Source organism: Aquarana catesbeiana, linkage group LG05, assembly GCF_042186555.1.
Source record: "Aquarana catesbeiana isolate 2022-GZ linkage group LG05, ASM4218655v1, whole genome shotgun sequence".
Classification (NCBI taxonomy): Eukaryota; Metazoa; Chordata; class Amphibia; order Anura; family Ranidae; genus Aquarana; species Aquarana catesbeiana.
In genome coordinates, this window is record NC_133328.1 from 478653070 (window position 1) to 478673356 (window position 20287).

General features: G+C 37.1%; 1 protein-coding gene across 6 annotated transcripts in view; it reads right to left on the bottom strand.

The window, feature by feature from the left end:
* Positions 1-20287, bottom strand: part of ZNF521 (zinc finger protein 521) — a 474304-nt gene that overhangs the window by 388605 nt on the left and 65412 nt on the right. For all 6 annotated transcript variants that reach the window (XM_073631496.1, XM_073631494.1, XM_073631495.1 and 3 more), the window contains one exon: positions 10912-11091. In XM_073631496.1, coding sequence (XP_073487597.1) covers positions 10912-11091 — 180 coding nt within the window. The remainder of the gene's footprint in view (positions 1-10911; positions 11092-20287) is intronic.

Here is a 20287-nt window from a genome sequence, read left to right on the forward strand (position 1 = left end):
AAGATAAATGAAACACTCCCTTTCTCCATTGGCCCCCCTTGGAAATCTTGGTTTGAAAACTTTGGGTAAACTCCGTTCTCAGAATGCTGGAATATATATATGACAGTCATGAAAGGAGGGGCCAACTCCCTCTGACACAGTAAGTACCCAGAGGGGTGTCCTAGGAGAGCTGGCTCCATATAGATATGAACCTAAGCACCAACGACTATTATGATTGAGCTGTGTTAGATAGGGCTCCAATTGTCATGTGTATTGTTGATTGTTATTACATTGTTTAGCGGAATACATCTATGTTCAAGATATCATTCTACTACTCTTTGTACCGATGTTGACTGTGCAACCGTTTAATGATCTGTTTGTATTGTCACACTTCTGTCTTTTTTTATAAAAATCAATAAACATTTATTGAAAAAAAGCTCACATCTACATTTAATTTAACTACAAATCTTAAAACCTGTAGCTTTTAGGATAATTATTGTAAAAGAAAAATACTAAATTAAGCAAAGACACTGTACAGTACATTTTGGAAAGTTTATTTGTTAGAGCCCACTAGCACTCCCTGCTTTGAAAATGATTAAAACTGCACTACCCCATACCATGTTAAAGTTGTATTTTACAAAGGAAGGAAACCAACACAAAGTTTCAGGGTGATCCCCTTTCCCAAATGCCAACAGCCAAATATTTAAAGAACGATAAGCCATATAAGTACTCAAAAGTAGTCATTATCACACAATTACAAAAAGATCTGAGCGGGCGGAGTTGAGGTTGCTTGTAGCATGAAGAGGTCCAACAAACCCATATTGTGCGGTATTTAAAAAAAAGACAACCATATCTGATTATGTGCTATTGCTGTAGTAAATCCTCAAAAAGACAGGTCATTTCTAATTCTCAAGAATGACATCAATTCCAAAAAGGTAGATGGAACAAATACTTTCCAAATCAAGATTCACGTTTTAATACAATTTTTTTTTATTTTTTAGCAAAAACTGCATGTTTAAAGCTAAAGAGATTATCTGCATAAGAAAATGTTATCAAGTGTAATGATGACTTGTTTAAAGGATTCAATTATTCTTTTATTAGAGAAAAGTTTTACATTAAATAGAAATTCTCAGAACACACAGCTTACAGCTAAATGTAGGACTCTGAATATTTCATGCTCAAGTTTGTTTTATGTTGAGAGGAAAGCTATTGCTCCAGAATAGGGAGAATTGTGAGTCCTTCCTTTTTTTTTTTTTTTTTTTTTTGAATATCTAATTTTAGGATAAAAAAAGATGTAAAAAATAGACAATTATGCTATGGCTGCATATACATAGATTTCATATAATAAACCACTTTCTTAAACAATTAAAGACACAGCAAGGGAAGTTAAATATAATGCAATTTCTAAATTTTTAAACATTTTTCTATAATGTTCTTTTGATCAATCAAATAATTTATTGTGAAAAAAATACGATGTCTGTACTGCCTTAATTTTAGTTTTTTGCAAGACAAAACACTTTCAGGACTCATTATGAACATTTCTGGTAGGATTCAAAAACAGATTTTGGCAAATACACTATCTCGTTGTTGAGTTATTTTGACTTATTAATTACAAACAATATAAAAAAGAAAAAAAAAAAAAAGGTAGAAAATAGTTCTTCAGTTTTTTTTTTTTTTTTTTTGCGCTATGCATACTATTCTTAAGGCATCAGGCAGTGTATAATTGTGTTTAATTTTTTTCTGCTTAAAGCGTAACTTCATCTTTCCATCTATTAAATCCTCTGCCCTTCTTGTTTTAACTTTGGATAGTAATTTTTTTTTCTGCCAGTAAATACCTTATACAGCCTACTTCCTGTTTCTTGTCTGGAAAAAAGCCTAGGCTTATGACATCATGCACAGCTCTCCCTCTCTCACTCCCTTGAGAGTTTGCTAGGAAGGGAGGGGGGAAGAGTCATATAAAGGCTGCAGAGCTGGAGGTGTGCCTCTGTGTGTCTGTGTAAACCCAGGAAGTGAACAGGCAGCAGCTTCAGCTGCCCACAGTTAAAATGGATGCAGCCAGACTCAGTGGAGGGAGATTTCTGCAGCATATCTGGCAAGTACAGAATCGCAGTATATATAAAATAATATGCAAAGTTATTGGAGGGAAGCTTCGGAATGGGAATTTTTAAATTTTTTTATTACATATTATGTGAGCAGACTGCGGTTCCCCTTTAAAGTTCAGCTTTAAATTTCAAAACACACACATTTTAACCACTTCAATACAGTACAGTGGACACTTTCACCTCCTTCCGGCCAAGAACAATTTTCAGATTTTAGCTCTGTCACATTTTGAGTGACAATTACTCAGCCATGCAACACTGTACCCAAATGAAAGGTTTGATTTTTTTTTTTAGACAGATAGAGCTTTCTTTTAGTGGTATATAACCACCACAGTTTATATATATATATATATATATATATATATATATATATATATATATATATATATATATATATATATATATACATACATACAGAGAGCGAGAGAGAGAGAGAGAGAGAGAGAGAGAGAGAGAGAGAGAGATAGATCTATATATATATATATATAAAATATGCCTAAAATATATTCTGCTGTATTGTTTTGGCAACAATAAAATAATCAAATGCCATTTTAACCACTTAAAGACCGCTCACCGCATATATACTGTGTGTGTGTGCGGACAGTTGTACCTGTACATTGTTTCATGCAATAGATAGTGTGGGCGTCCACCGGTGATGTAAACAAGGCAGATCCCCGTTCCGACAGGGGACAACATGGACGTCTGCTGCTCCTGGTGATTAGGAACAGAGATCTCTGTGTTGTTCCTGTCAGCAATTCCCCCACACAGTAAGAAAGCACCAACAGGGAACACATTTAACCCTTTGATCGCCCCTAATGTTAACCCCTTCCCTGCCAGTGTCATTTACACAGTAATCAGTACAATCTTTTTAGCACTGATCACTGTATTGGTGTCACCAGTCCCCAAAAAGTGCCACTTGGGGTCAGATTTGTCCGCCGCAATGTCACAATCCTGCTAAAAATCGCTCATAAAAAGTCAATAAATCTATCTCGTAGTTTGTAGACGCTATAAATTTTGCGCAAATCAATATACGCTGACTGGGATTTTTCACGAAAAATATGTAGAAGGATACATATTGACTTAAATTGATGAAAAAATGTATTTACTTTTTGGATATGTGTTATAGCCAAAAGTAAATATTGTCTTCTTTTCAAAATGGTCGGTCTTTGTTTATAGCGCAAAAAATAAATGATCAAATACCACCAAAAGAAAGAGCTATTTGTGGGAAAAAGGACATCAATTTTATTTGGGTAGAGCGTCGCAGGACCGTGCAAGTGTCAGTTAAAGTAATGCAGTGCTTTATCGCAAAAAATGGCCTGGTCATTAAGGAAGTAAATCCTTCCGGGGCTGAAGTGATTAACACAAGTTTTTTTACACACACAGCAAAGGCATACTTGGGAGGCATAGCAGTGCCACAAAGTATGGAGGTACCACACGTGTGAGACTATTTCATAGCCTAGATGCATAGAGGGGCCCAAAATCCAAGGAGCGCCATAGAGCCTTCCAAGAGCAAAAAAGAGATATATATATATATATATATATATATATATATATACACACACACATACATACATATACTATATATCATTTTTTTTATTTATTTTTTACACAAAATTGTCAATCAATGGACAAAATTGTGGACTGTGGGCAGTAACAAATCACGCCACTGCACACCCCATGGGGCACATCAGAATTTTCGTATGAATGTTTATTCAAAAATCTCCTAGTGTATGGCCGGCTTAAGTGTCTCCCATGATGGTATTTTTACACAGTGTAAAATACATAATCTCTATAGTTGTAGACTATACACTATATTATTTACATTTTACCTGTCATCTACAACAGTTTTATTGCCAGTAACGTTCACCAGTGTCAATTTTTTCTTTTTAACACCCTTAAAAAAATTTAGCTATAAAAACGTATTGAATACTATGTTCATAAATAGCATGCAAAAAAAAAAAAAAAGTTTTGTCTTTTTGGTAACCATTGGAACAGTACCACTGTTTTCAGAGAAAACTTTCTGACTCTCATTCTTCAGTGATTTTTTTAGTCTGTGCAGAGACATGGGTATGCCTAAACTGAACTAGCAAGTAAATTTGTAGAATACAGTGATCAATACTGGTTAATTATGAATCTTAAAGTGCTAAGCCCTCCCTTGTGCTGTTTTGTGAAAATAAGGAGGTGAACTGTGCCAAATTTTACTTTGCTCTTATCTGATAAAGCTCAATGCAAATGCAATTATTTTAATTACTTTTCAAGCTCCAAAACATAACTACGGAAATATCTGCAAGATGAAAAAGAAAGAAAAAAAAATTCTTACATTACTTAAATAATCAATATAGACTTCTCTGCACATGATGTGAATTGTTCATTGAAACGCACTATCACTTTTCCATGCAAATCAGCCTTTAATCTTTCTCCCAATGGTTATCTGTCTAGTCTGTATAATAAAATTCAACAAGCTTAACTCACTTACCTACGCGTTCATAAAAACAAAAACAAAAACGAGGTTGCATTTTGTTCCCCATTTTGTTTAAGTACAATTCTTACCAGAACCACTTTTGCTGTGTATTTTTTTTCTCAATCATTATTCTACAAGCATTTCCTAGTGATCTGCTGTTAGAGCTCACCAGTACTAAAAGGCACGGCTATGGCAGAGCTCCACAAGAACTAAAACAAAAATAGTATTTATTTTCATATAAAAAAGGGAGTGCCATCAGCTGTTGGTACTGTGATATTTTGTAACGCAAATATTTAGTACTGCTGCATTCCATCAGTCGGATCATCTTTGTAAACAAAGAACCGAATATGACAGATGTCGTGAAATAATTAAGATGACAGACTAGATTTACAAAAGGGCAAGCTGACCAATGCACAGTCACAAAAAAATACAGGCAATGCTCATAATATTTTATTTTCAACCAGTCCTATGCTGCACACACGGTATGTCCATTGCCAGTTAGGTACATTTATACAATATACCTCCCAACGTTTTGAGATGGGAATGAGGGACACCTACAGTACTAGCAAACGTATGTGGGCATAGGACATGCCCCTGCCACGCCCCTTAAAGGGGACATTAAAAAAGGGTTAATTAAATCCACAAGCGATTTTTTTTACCACCAATATTCCTTTATATTGGCTTTTAAAATTGACAAATGCAGTAATTTAGAATTTGGATGAAGGGTTTAGCACTGGGAAACACTTTTTGAAAGATAAAAAGTCGCATTTTATATACAACTATATAGATCAGACCAAAATGAGGGACAAATGAGGAGGAAAGAGGGATAGAGGGACATTGCTCCAAATCAGGGACAGTTGGGCGCGATTGTACTGCAATTCCAGAAATGAAAAATATTGGGACGTTTCTCTGAGTTCTGCTTTTTGAAGACCATCCTTACAGATCGACAGATGTTCTAACCCTTTCCCACCCTCTTTTTTTCTTTGACTGAAGGCTGTTAGGAGTCAAGAAAAACCATTTATTTGGTAATCCTTAGTTTATAAACTAAACATAGTTGAGCACTTGCTCTTGTGGTAAAATTTAAAAGACCTGGTTCCCAGGGCTAGAGATTCTGGAATCCAATGTGAAATCTCAATCAACAGATGTGCACCACTAATCTATATTATGCAACTACAGCCATCAAAGAGGTGTGTTTTTAAGAGAGACATATCAACCATTCTATGGGACAATTAATCCTACTTTATGGGAGGCTTCAAGTATAGTCCGTAAATAATCCTACATTTAGCAAAATCAAGAAATGCTGGTCTTTAAATTAACTATAAGTAGGAGAATGGTTCTATTGATTTGCATGTAGAGCTGAAAAAAATAAAAATAAATAAAACTCCCATGCTCACTTTAGGTTAGAAGCATCAATAGTGTGGTCAAGATTAGAAATAAGTGCAAACCTACTAACCAGCCTCAATTTCTGCCTGCTGCTCCCTTCGAAGCATTCGGATCCCAACATATTTTTATTGAGTATGTTACATACACAGATCAGGTACTTGAACTTTAAAGTGGTTCTTAAGAAAAAAAGTTTTTTTACCTTAATCCCTTGGCGCCAGCCGTACGCATATATGTGGCCCTGTGTTTACAGCTTACGATGCTGAGAGCCCTCTCCCTGCGTGCTTCCAGCATGGTAGTCGGCAGGGATCGGTAATGCATACTTGCGATCGGGAACTTTCCGATCATGTGACCACTGTGACAGCCAATAACAATGGTCACCCGACCGCTGATGACCCAGATGCTTGCCTCCACTTCCCAGGTTTTAGAACTTTTAAAAAGGGCTGGGAGCAAGTGGCTTGCTATGGGGGCACTCAGAAGGGCAACTTAGCCAGAAGCGCTGACAGAAGATCCCAGAAGAGGAGGATTACGCTGCCTAACAGTTGCACAGAGCAGGCAACTATAAAATGATTGTTATAAAAAAAAGTTTTTCCCCTTTACATTTACTTCACCTGGACAACCTCTTTGTAAAATTTTGGTTTTGAACAATTTGTTGTGTCAGTATTCCTAAACCTAGTTCTTGCTTGGCTGTTTAAGGATATATAGATACAGACCACAGGTTATAATGTACAGTAGTTACTAACTTTAACAATACATCCAATGTACCGCTTTCTCAACACCTAGCATGAATCTGTTATTTAACCATGCAGAGCAAAGCTAGTTCAAAGCAAGCAAAGCAAGTGCCTGCCAAAGCCAAACTATCCTGCCTTCCCTAGTCTCTCATGCCCCCCACAGATCCCCAAAATAATTGAAAAGACATAACTGGTAACATACTTAATCTTACTTTCATTTGATAGTACTGATATTTGGTTTTTGGCTGCTCAGCATTTAGTGCCATTACATAGAGATTGAGAGCGAGAGCTTCAAATCACAATTTGTAGATTACACAGGGTTTCACCCTAAGAGGAGACTGAGGTTGAGGCAAAGTCAAAAGGAAGGCAGGTGATGGGGCCTGCAATAAAGTAAGCGCATTGTATTGCCCAATATGAGCAAAGTACAAGTTCAGTTTAAGGGCTCATGTACACAGAGCTCAAATAAAATACACATGTTGGCTTTATGGGAGTATCAGATGAGGAGCATTTACAGGCGGAGGAAAAAAAAAAAAAAAAAAAAAAAAAAAAACACACTAAAAGGCGCATTCAGGAGAGAAACTGAAGAGCAGGAAAATACAGAATGCACCTAAACACTACTAGCATTTAAGGATAAGTTCAATTGAAAAAAAAAAAAAAAAATTATATATATATATATATATATATATATATATATATATATATATATATATATAAAAAACACTAAAACGCACATATTTTAGCAGAAAAAGATTGCAGGTATTATGCAAGTATCCTGCAGACTTGTTGTCAGTGTATCTGTCTGCTCATATCTTTTAAAATAGCGACAGCAAGTGGGTGGGGGTGGTGCCCTTGCAGATCGCCTGCAGAAAAACTGTCGTCTCTGTACCATGGTGTGAACAAGGCTCTTATGATTTCCTACATATTGGAATGCAATACCATTTTGATACAGATAAGGCTCATGTAAATGGGGGTTTGCATTTGCAAAGCACATCAAACACAGGTTAGCATATATCAATAGATGTCAATGGAGCAGTGTAGATCACCAGTTCAGAGGGTGTGTTTGGCCTGTTTTGCATGGCATTTCTGTAGAAAAAGCATGTTCTACTAATAAGCTGTGTTTAAAATGCAGGCAAAACATGTCACATACAGCTTTTTATGGCAATTGCTGCCTTTTGCATCCAAACACATGCTTTTGTGCAGTATTGCACTCAAATAACAAGGCTGCGCTTGACAACAACCACCTACATGAGCCCTCATTTTGTTTTAATGAAAGAAACAAAATGCATATTTTCTAACAGCTACACCATTATAAATAACATTGTGCATAAAATGCTGTTGTATTGTATACCTGTATAATATGGAGTGTCTTTTTTCCTCATCTTTATTGAAAAAGAAAACATTACACACCAAACATTTACAGCATACTGTATGTGTTATATTGATTCCAATATCCTGTAAAAACTGTCCAGATTTAAAGTTATACTCTCCAGTCTTCCATAAAAGTGAAATTGCAAAAAAGCAAGATAAACAAACAAACAACAAACCTATTAGGTAGCATCTATAGGGCACATACTAAGCACAAATGAAGATAAGATGTAGTCACAAAACAAAATTATATGTGCGTGGGGAAAAAAAAAAAAAAAGTAGCAAGTTAAAGCGGAAGTAAACCCATCCGTAAAACAGTTACATTTCCGGCACGTGCCGGAAATGTAACACTCCCATTGGTTGTGCTCTCAACCAAACTGTCAAACCATCCAATGGCTGGTGTCATAACTGATCACATGTGCAGCATCATGGCAGTTGTGGATTAAACAGAGGCAAAGATGGCAGCTTCCTTGGCTGAAACCGATAAGGGGGGGGGGGGTTGTTACTTACACTTTAAGCTTAAGGTGGAACTAAACCCATCACTTTACAGTTTTCCAAATCAATTACAGTGGATATAAAAAGTCTACACACCCCTGTTAAAATGTCAGGTTTCTGTGATGTAAAAAATGAGACAAAGATAAATAATTTCAGAACTTTCTTTCTCCGATCTGTCTGCTGCAATGTCGCATTCCCGCAAAAAATTTCAGATTGCCGCTATTACTAAAAAAATACTAAAAATGCCAGAGACGCTATAACTTTTGCGCAAACCAATATACGCTTATTGTGATTTTTTTGGGATATTAGAGCAAAAAGTAAAAAATTGTTTTTTTTTTCAAAATTGTTGCTCTTTGTTTTGTTTCTAGCGCAAAAAACAAAACAAAAAAACCAAAAAAAACGCAGGAGGTGATCAAATACCACCAAAAGAAAGCGCTATTTGTAGGAAAAAAGGACGTCAATTTTGTTAGGGTACAGCGTATCATGACAACGCAATTGTAAGTTAAAGCGACGCAGTGCCGTATGGCATAAAATGGCTTGGTCATAAAGGGGGAAAATCTTCCAGTCTGTAAGTGGTTAAGGGTGTGCCCACTTATGCAACCATATTATTTTAGTTTTTTTCTTTTTACTTCCCTCCACCTACAAGATTTCAGTTTGTTGTTCAACCGAGTTGTACAGTTTTATAGGTCACATTAAAAAGGTGCAAAAAGTTCTGAAATTATTTATCTTTGTCTCATTTTTTTTTTTACATCATAAAAACCTGACATCAACAGGGGTGTGTAGACTTTTTATATACGCTGTACAATCAAGGCATGCCATGAATGATATGTCACAGTTGCTTGTTTAAGTCAACTGATCACATATGCAGCACCATGTCAATTACAGATCAAACAGAGGCCGAGATGGCAGCTTCCCTGGATGTAAAGGATAGGAGGATTTAGTTGCAGTTTAAAGGGGTAGTATACTCCTTTGTGCCATTTTTACCTACAGGTAAGTTTATAATAAAGCTTACCTGTAGTTAAAATATCTCCTAAATGTGCACCGTTTAGGAACTATTCCAGCAACCAGCAGCCAGTACCGTTCCTTCAGAGTTCTGTGCCGTGTCCGGTAATCATTATTGCAGCTCAGCCACGAACCCGGAAGAAGACTGTGTGAAGATGGAATCCCTGTCAGCGGTGGCAGCGTGCCACCAAAGGGATCCATTCTAAAAGGCAAGTTTGACATAATGTGTATATCAGCACATTATGGCTTAAACAAGCAGGGAGGACCCAGGGGGTCATCTGAAGTGCAGAAAGGCATGGCAGGTCAGTAATAAGAAAAAGATCAGGTGCTTTGCTTGTTTTTTTTTTTTTTTTTTTTTTTTTTGAGTAGATCTTCCCCAGATCAGACCCTTTTAACTTTTATCTTGGATGTTGGGGATGTGGTGATGCTCACCTATGGGGGCTTTAGAGCATACTGCACAGAAGACCATCTTTGTGAATTTGCATGTGTTATAGTTCATTGTTGATAGTAATACAGAAACCTTACCATATAGTTTATTTCAGAGACAGAATTTTCATACAACCCCAACAATGATTAAATGGGTCAAATGTCCATTCTGTCCAAGCTAGAAAGACTTTCTTTGAGAGGTGCGAGATCTTTACCGCATGCATCCATTTTTGCTATATGCAGAATCTTATTTCAACCTAAAAACATATGTAAATCTGCACAAATTAATAGTGCTCCTTAAAAGAACATACAGCCAACAGGCAGAACCTGGACTGGTTCCAGAAATAGCAATTCCGAAAAAAAAAAACAGAGCACTAAAAACTTTTCTGAAAACTATCAATATTTGCAAGCTAAAGTACAGCTCTCACTTATGTACAATTACAATTTTGATACAGAGCAGGGAAGAATGCCTACAGGCAGCAAATCCACAATTATATTATTTTACAAAGCTTGCAAGTACACTTGTCAATCCCCAACTAGCAGGAAAAGAGAAAAAGTTTAATTATTTACAACCACCAACACATGCCACCAGGTTTAAGTCAACAAAACTATTACAAATTCTAAAATAGTGCTGGAGTTCTTACCAAGCATAATGCTTAACATAGCAAAGTGTATGTTTTACAAGAGTATGGCATCTGTTGACATTTCAGTTCCTGCCGAACCACTCATGCACTGATTTATTGAAAATTTAGGTAAGAAGCAATCTGAGTGTGCAATTATTGTCTATTTCTCAGTAAGAAAATAGCTGCAATGTTTTATTTTTATTTTTCTGTCACGTTATTGGTATAACTAGAAAATCTAGAACACAATAGTCCTTTAATAAACAAAGTAGTATAGGAAATGGCTTATGAGCAGACATTAAGGTCAAATGAAGATGAACGGAAATTGTCAGGCTGTAATAAGAGTTATTTACCTGTCAGCTGACACTGACTGATTTTGTGTTCGGTGATATCACTCAGTGATTCAAACACCTGAAGGCAACTGTCACAGCTGTGAGTGGCTTCCTCCTCTATTTCGTCTCCCTCCTCATGCCTTTTCTTACAATCTGGCTCTTCACCATCTTCAGACTTATCATCTAGTTTACAGCTGGGGTCTGAAAAACAAGAAACACAGGACCTATGTGAACAGTGCAATGGGTTCCGTAGAGCAAGTGCTTTTCAGACATAAAAACTGACAATGTAAGGCATAAATGTTATCATTATACAACCAGTGAGGGAACTAAGAGCTGGTATGTTTGTACACAATTGTTGTGATGCTTTAGATGTAGATCTAAACCCAAATCACTAACATCTCAAAAGCTTTATTGTGATTAAAGCAGAAATCCACAAATGATTGCAGATCTGTACATGTTTAATGTTTTTATTTCCCAATACAAGTAGTGTAAGCACCAAAACCGGATTTGATATCTCATGCAATCCTCTGTACAAAAGACCTCAGACCTGGGCAAAGAGAAGCATCACAAAGTGCCAATCAGTTGTGTTGAAGCACTGATGTACTAACATGAAGCATTCTGACAGGAGGAGAGAAAAAGAGCGACAAAGGGATGAGCTCATTAGTCTGCTGCTTCTCCTTTTACTGTTCAGTCACAACCTGATGGAGGGACAAGACCACCAAGTGTTACTTAAAGCAAGGCTCCACACAAAAGGGGAAGCTCCGCTTGTCTGTCTGCTCTGCTGCCACATTTGGAACCTTTTGGGCGGGCGGTACCTGGTTTTGACTGGTACCCGCCCCCACTTCCTGCTCAGTTCACCACAGCGAACTGAGCCAGAATTCCCTCTCCTCCTTCCCGCACTCTTCAAAGATCCCAGAAGACAGCGGCCCATTCACAAAGCACAACACGCTTCGTGCATGCATAGAAGGAAATGGCTTCACTGATGGTTTCCCTTAGTCAGGATGGCGGAGCCTGCACCAGATAACCGATTGAAGAATCGGCTTAGGTGAGGACAGCGCTGGATTTGTAGTTGACTTAATTTTTTTTTTTTTTTTGCGCTTTCCTTTAACTGCAGCAGAGAAAAACAGGTCTCCTGCCCTGCCAGAATGTTATGTACTATGTGGCAGAGCTGTATGTCTCAAAACTGGATGGAGACAATCTAGAAAAATCATCTGGCAAGTAAAACTGATCCCTTATATGTATTTAATTTGTGTATTTAACGGTTTGCCTGGAATTCAGCATTCAGTTTCTGCAGCAATATTCTGTCTTTTAAAATCTGCAGCATTTATAAAAAATACTTTGAGATCCTGTCATGACTTTCCTTGTTTGGGCAAACCAGTTAAGGGTTGAAAACAGTCTAATATACAGTGCTACTTAGTTATCACTCTGTCACAAGCTCTCTTGGTGGAGAATGTGTGCTAAAACACCTTGTGCAGACATGGTCTCACCAGTGTAACCATTAGGAATCTGGCCAATAGCAAAGATGGGCAGCTGCAGCAGAAGTGAGTGCATGTCGACAGGAAGTGGCTAAAAATGTTCAAGCAGCACTGAAATGGGTTAAAAAAAAAAAGACATGGTAATGGTTTATGGTAAACAGTGCTACAGGAATATATGTTTGATCTAGTTATGGTTAGATTTACTGTAAAAGCTATAAAAGCTAGACTGTTGCATCCTGTAAAAATTAAAAACTACTGCCATAGTAATCAGCATAAATGGCAGTGAATACAGAGAGAAAAAAACTAAATCAAGTCCTGCAGTACAGTAGATTTAGCAGAAATTAGACATTTAACTAACCGATGACCACTGCATTTTGCCTTTGTTTGATGTATCAGCCGCCTCTACTCTACCACATTGTGCATCTCTTTAGGGGAACATACAGAGCTTTAATTTGGAAGCAAAATTTAAATCTTTATTTCTGTTTTAATTAAGAAGGAAGTCTAGAAAAGAAAACAAAATCAAGTGTTATCCAAAGATACTTTTAATTAGCACGGCCCCATACAGTATTTATACTGGAAAAAAGTACTGCAAGTATTTTAAGTACAAATATATCCTAGATTGTAATCTCTAACAAGCAGGGCCCTCTGATTCCTCCTGTATTGAATTGTATTGTAATTGTACTGTCTGCCCTCATGTTGTAAAGCGCTGCGTTAACTGTCGGCGCTATATAAATCCTGTATAATAATAATAATATATCACATAAGTGTGATTTTTATGTGCCACAGCTGATTGGTTAATCCCAAAATGAAAGATCCCTTTACCTTTTGTTACATTGTGAAACTCATAGAAAAAAAAAAATCTGTTTAAAAAATTTGCTCTTGCTTATGTAGTCACTTCATGAGCAGAACTGGAAATTATTACAATGGATTTCATTTAACTTCGTGTTTTTTATTTTTTTTTATCCTTTTTCATGGATGGGTTGTATCAGTTTGATGCTACCCCTCCATAAACCTCTGCAGCAATACTGTATGACTGATCATTTGTTCCATGTTACCGTCAATCAATAGATCATCAATACAATATCAGGCAAATGCAGGAAACAAATGTAGGACAGTGAAAGATTAGCCCTGTTATAAGATAGCCTCTAAAGCTCAGAGTTGCTAGTCTGCTGAGTGCTGGATAAAATAGCTGGCATTTCCAGTATTGCTGGTTCTAGAATCCAAATTAGGCCACAGTCATCGCCATTAAAAAAATGAAATAAAATTCTTGTGACAGTAAAAATCTGAGGTTATCCAGCTTTTTATAGGGTAAAAAAAGGCTCATTTGAGAGGCATTTGCTTTCATAAATCTAGTAATGGCCTCTGAAAGTCTTTCTGCTCAACGTCAATTGACTGTTTGGATGATGACCATAAAGAAACTTTGTTCTGGAACTCCACACATTCACCCCACCAATAGACAGACAGCATCAGGGAGGTGAATACTATGTTAAAGAAAGCAACATGTAAACATATTTAAGTTTTTTTTTTTTTTTTTTTTTTTTTAATACACATGCAGTTTTGACATGAAGTTTCTCAGCCATTAAACTTCATTCACATCTGTGTGCTGCAGTTCTACAGCACATAACAAATTGTGTTTTTCTTGTTGGTGCGCTGCAGTGCAATAAATTCTTAATGACACCCCTTTGCCAATACCAATGCATGTGTGTTGCAGTGCTACCAGAGCATGGTAACTGATTAAAGGTACATTTAACCTAATTAGCTGCCTTACCATAGTGCATAGATATGAACCTTGCCTTAGGATAGATTAGGGAATTTATGGAAGAATATGGTCTGATCTTCACCTAATAAATAAAGAACATTTTGCATTGCCAGATCTTAAAGCCCAAATATAACCTCCTCAAATGCTACACAAATTCATTCAGATTGGTGCAACAATGTATGTGAATGTTTATTTTTCATATAATCCTTCCCAGCCCCAGCAATATACCCCTATTCCCAACAAAGACAGCGGCTAAATACCACAAAGTTTAGTGTGAGAGTAGTTCCCTCTCTACAGTGGTCTGTCACGACACAACTACAATGCCGCAATCAGCATGTACCACAATTGCAATTGTTTTTTCATTTTATAAACAAATCAGATCCTGTATGTGAAATGACTGAAAAGCACAACCCCAATTACTGAGAGCAATCACTGCTGTAAAAACACCTACAAGTTGGCACCAAGCTGAAAAAAAAAAACAAAACAAAAAAAACAAAAAGATGTAAGTATTAGGCTGCCAGTTCAAGGTTATAAAAACAAAGCCTTTTGCTGTTAATGAGTTTACTAAAAACACACCTGTCGTTTAGTATGCAAACTTAAGAAAAAAATATTGTGACCAGGTAACTTTGGACCTGCCATTACTGAAACAATCAGAAAACGCAAATACTTGCAACAAAACAGGGTTACCAATAAAAGACACAAAACAACAATACAAAAAGAAAAAAGAAATATTTAAAGTAAATCTAAAGAAGAGCAAGAGAGAGAGTGTTAAACCCCAGAAATATACCATATATACACGCAATATATAATATTATATACATGCAAGCTTACAAAATTAAAGAAACACCAAGATTTTCATCATATGCAGAGTATGAGCTACCACTTTTTGAAAAATCTGTTGCCACTAATCACATTGGCAAAGGAATTGGTATTAGATGCAAACCTGTGAGGAGCACAGCACACTATTTTTTCAACTAGGTGTGTTAATTTTGTGTGCAGGAACTTTTAGTGCCAATTATTATTTTACAAAGGAAAAAAAAACAAAACCTGAAAAAGCATAAGCAAGCCAAAAAGTAATATTTCAATGCCAAAAGGTTTAAAACAATATCAGCATTAACCTCCACCTAACCCTTAACCTCCAATCTAAACCTAACCTCTTATTGTGACTAATAATTAAAGAAGAGCTCCATCCAAAAGTCGAAGCTCCACTTGTTTGCATCCTCCCCCCCTCCACTACCACAATTGACACTTTATTGGGGGGTACCCCCATAATAATAGGTACCCTCTCCGCTCCCACTTCTGGCTCAGATCGCCACTGTCAACTGAGCCGGAAGTTCGGCCCCCCTCCTTCCCCGCAGTCTTCTGGGACACATCACAGGCCCCAGAAGACTAAATGACCAATCAGAAGGCGCAGTGCGACTCGCACGTGTGCAGTAGGAAACCATCTGTGAAGCCGCAAAGCTTCACTTCCTGTATTTAAAGTCCCAAAACCTCCCTTACCTTCCCTTTACTATCCTTTTATTAAAAGTCAGCAGCTGCAGTATTTGTAGTTGCTGACTTTAATTTTTTTTCTGAAGGAGCCTGGAGCTTATCTCCATAGTAAATCTAAACCAAAACTGTCTTTTTTAAAGCAGTAGTAAACTTCACTTTTTAACTTGTACAGGTAGGCCTATAATAAGGCTGCAGGTGCAGTGAATGTCTCCTAAATGTGCGGTGTTTAGGAGATGTTCACACTTGAAGTAGCTGGTTACCTCACTGGCACATGCGCATTGTGCTCTGAATTGACAGCAAACTGAGGCTTCTGGAAATACGTAACCTAGGTATCATATGAATTTTAAATAACTGTGGCTTTCTTTTCATCACTCTCTCAAAGCTTTGACTATCAAAGCATCTGGGCAACATTTGACGTATGCAATCGTCCCTCAAATTTCATCCACTGAGAACTGTAACCACTTTGGGTAGCCTCCCTCAATCTTCTTGTAAGGTCACTCATTTTTGGGGATTGGCAAGTTCTTGACTCTATACATACTATACATGTTTATTTTATAACTGCAAATTGAGGATTTTCTCATTTTGGATTGAAGAAGAATAAGAATCTTGGTCAGGTTTTACTGCTATTTAGGACACCATAGGAGGTTTCCTCAGACTTTCTATCATGGTGACAATGGTTTCACCAGAAATGGAGAGAGTCTGAAAGAGGGACAAATACAGCAATAAAAAGATAACAGGGATTATAGCCTTTGCTTACTTTACTGGAAAAGAAAAACAAACATTTTATTTCTGTCTGATGTGGTTTGACAGAGTCGTTCATTCTCCAATTCCTGTCTGGGCTAAAACCATCGAGGGGAAATATAAGAGAAACCCACCCAAACAGCAGTAAAACCTAACAGGGGTTCTAAAACAAGAAAAAAAACAGATATTGATTAATTGGGCTTGTGGCAAACCACAATGGACCAAATATTGGACTTGCACCATTTTTGTCAATACAGCAAACCATAGTAGGTTACTGTGCATTGCGGCAGGTGTATCAGGCAATTGCTGCGTTCGTGTATTGGAGTGCCAATTTAAATTGTGCATTACTAAAGCACATATGTGTGAGGCTAACATCCCAAGTGAGGCAAAGACTATCAAAAATAAAAATTGTGCCATCGTGCTGAAAATATAGACTTTAGCACCAAAAATACTAAACAGTTTATTTCCAGATTTATGTGGCACCCACTGTGGCATCTACATTAAAGGCTAAAACAAACAAAAAAAAAAAACAAACACACACACCTTTTAATTTCCATTTAAGCTGAGCTTGCCATTCAGTTCAGTGACAAAATGTAACTACGGGCAAATTAAAAAAATTACATATATGATGCAGTCTGTCACTAACAATAACACAGCAGCTCTTGTTATTTTGAGTCCCCTTATGACTTTCCACTTCCTTTAACAGACCAGGCTGTCCATCAAAAGCTACACTAAAAGTGGTTCAGACAGACTTTAACAATGGCGAAGGTGCTTACAATGACCGTTTTTTATTCATTTGGCTTAAACTTTTATCCAAAAGAAAAACTTGCTGTAACTACTTAAAAACTGTTAGCTGAAGTTGAGCTTTAATTTTTGTTGCTTAAAGGTTTGTTTAAATCTACATATACACATAAGACCTCCCTGTTCACAGCCTGACAAAGCTGCTGAGGGATTTCATTGCAGAACAAACATCTTTGTCACCCTTTAATCCCGTAGCAGTCACCAACATATTTCGTAGTTGGACAGCAGCATGGGTTTTACACACAAGGTGAGTAAATTAGACAAGTTGGCTGTCAGATGGAAGTGATCTCTTCCATACATCTCTAGAACATTCGCCACCTCCCACCCCCAACCTCATGGATGCCCCTGCCATGTTTCCTGGGCTTTGCACTCCCATCTGACGACCAGAGACAGTCATGGCAGGTGCCACTCAGTAGAGGAGAGGGAGACCAGTAAAATCTGTTCATTGATCTCCCCTACCTAGCAAGAACCCAGAAGTGATGTGTGTTTTCATGGGTTGAAAAGACCCTTGATGTCTCATTGAGGAGAAGCTTTCACAACAAAATATAACATAGGTTACTTTTTGTCCCCAATCACTTAAACTCCACTAAAATAATTTTGAGCCCACCCCCACATACATGCACATATGAATGCAAACACATGCATTATTGGTGCAATCATAGGGACAATATTAATGGCCAACCCTAAACTGATGACTTGTAGAGACTTTTAAAGCATTTCCCATGGAATGTGTAAGGTACCAAAACATATCACCGTTTTATGTAAGCAATTTTAAGACTTGACACGATGGGCATCCATTTGATCGATGCAACCTTATCTTTACCACAAATGGGCATTATATTGAATTTGCATGCCCTAAAATTAACTTTATTTTTTACAGAAATTTTGCACTTGATAAACCGTAGCACTAATAACGTGACATAAATAATTGTCACGTTATAATAATTATCACCATTTCATTCTCCAGGATCTCTTCTTTCAGAAAATATACAGTAGAATGTTTTCAGGCCTAGAATTGATTTTAAAAACATGTGCAAAAATACAAAAACCGCACTGGCTGGTTAACGGGAAGTGGAATAAAACAGATATACTAGCAAGTAAATAAAAACTATGTTAACAGAGGGGATGCCTAAATAACAAAAACTGCTGTAATCATGCTAGTCCAACAGACTGCATCATCTAGGTCATTTTTTTTTGCCCCAGTTACACTTTAAGTTCCTCTTTTTAATCTCTCCAAACCAAAACAATGTTGTCCATACATTTGTGCAACTTGTCATTAAAAGGATAGCATAAGCATTGACTAGTATCAACAATCGAAAACAATATTTTATTTTTTTTTTAAAGAAAAGGCCTAAAAAAAAGAAAAAAAAAAAAAGAAAAAAACAAAATGGGTATTCATTTTAAGTCTGCATTCCCACCAGTCGGTGAGTGCTTACAGGCACTTTTGGAACTTTCTTTCCATATCTTTCAGACATAGTCAGCATTTATGTCTTGGCCAATGGGAAGCTAGTTACTAGGAGGATAGGATTGTTGTTTAGGTTGGAAAACACTCAATTTCAGTTGCATATCAGGCACTGCCATTTAGAATGTATGTCACTGAAATCGCTCATGTACTTTTTTGAGCTTCAAGCATCAAGTTGCAGGTGCCTGTGTACTCCTATGTGAACAGGAACAGTGCTCAGGTGTGAGTGAGGGTTCAGACAAAAAGTGAGCCTAAATAATGAGTAATACATGAAAACAAGGACTCAACCCTCGTGTTTACTGAATTATTAATGATCTGGTAGAACAATCATTTCTAGTAAAAGTGCTGAACTTCTTCAGTAACAATCTACCCAGCTGTGGACCAAATCCTCTTGCAATCCTTGGAAGCATGACTTGTGTTAACAACTCTATTTCTTTGATTACACTATAATGCTTTTCAACTGAATTCTGTTGAAAAGGGCAAGTAACCAACCAACTCTCCCCCCCAGTCTAAGGCAAAGCAACTGACTAGAATCAGTCCAGTTACCCTCAGTAACATAGACGTTCACACACTTTTCCCCATCAATTACATTGATTAAGAATGAAAACAATTCAAAAGAGCAATGCGAAAGGTATGGTAAAAGGAGAGTCTGTGTTGTTACTACTGTTAAAAGATAAAGAGAAAAAAAAAATGCAAGGGTGACATTTAACAAGGGGGCAAGATTCTCATGTCGGCTTTACAATTCACTTGTTCAAAACTATCAAGCACTATTTTGTTCTGCATGAGGCGTACTCTTGGGCTGGCCATACACAGTGCAAATTTTTTTCCTGCAACCACAGGCAGTGTTGACAGGGGAATCAGCAATGGTCTTCTCCCGGTGGGGGGGGGGGGCTGAGCTGCCCCCGTCGGTAGAAGACAGCGATAAATTGCTAGCCGCTAGCGATGATCACTAGTGAATTCAGCAGGCTGGTTATACCCAAAGTGATTGATCAATCAACTTGGTACATTTAGCCTACCCATTAACAGTTCAAGTCTCGTCCAGTTCCTGCTGAACCGGCTGAGATTCGAACTGCGTATGGCCATCCTTATTAGAATAGTTGACTAATAAGGGCTATTGTAATATATTGTTTAATGCTCACTGAAAACATTGTTACTTGGATGTAAACAAAAATACAACTATGTTTATAGAGACTTTAATCCACCCCTTACAATCTAGTCCCAAAAGAAGCTGTTGTAACTAATGTAACTAATGGATGAAAAAGGTAAAATACACATTTGGAGGAAATTATTTATACAAGTTTATGTGACCAGACAGACACACACACATACACACACAGATCCATTTGCATGTGTGAGTCAAAGAACCTGATCTGAAGTAGCCCTGAATAGATGTAATGGAACATATAAGGCCCTGTGCCAACTTCAAACATTATTCTATTCGTTAATGGGCAATCATAAACCAACATAAATCTCAATAGCAAGAAACTAAAACTGAATAAAAAAAAAAAATTTAAAAAAAGTCTTTATGCACCTTTAAAATAGGCAGTTTATTATTTTTTTAAACCGATAAGAAAACCAGCAGACAATGCCGGAGAACAAATTGTGTCCTAGCTTCAACCATTAGTCAAGCAGAAAACATTTGAAATGTTTTGATAAATAAGTCTGAAC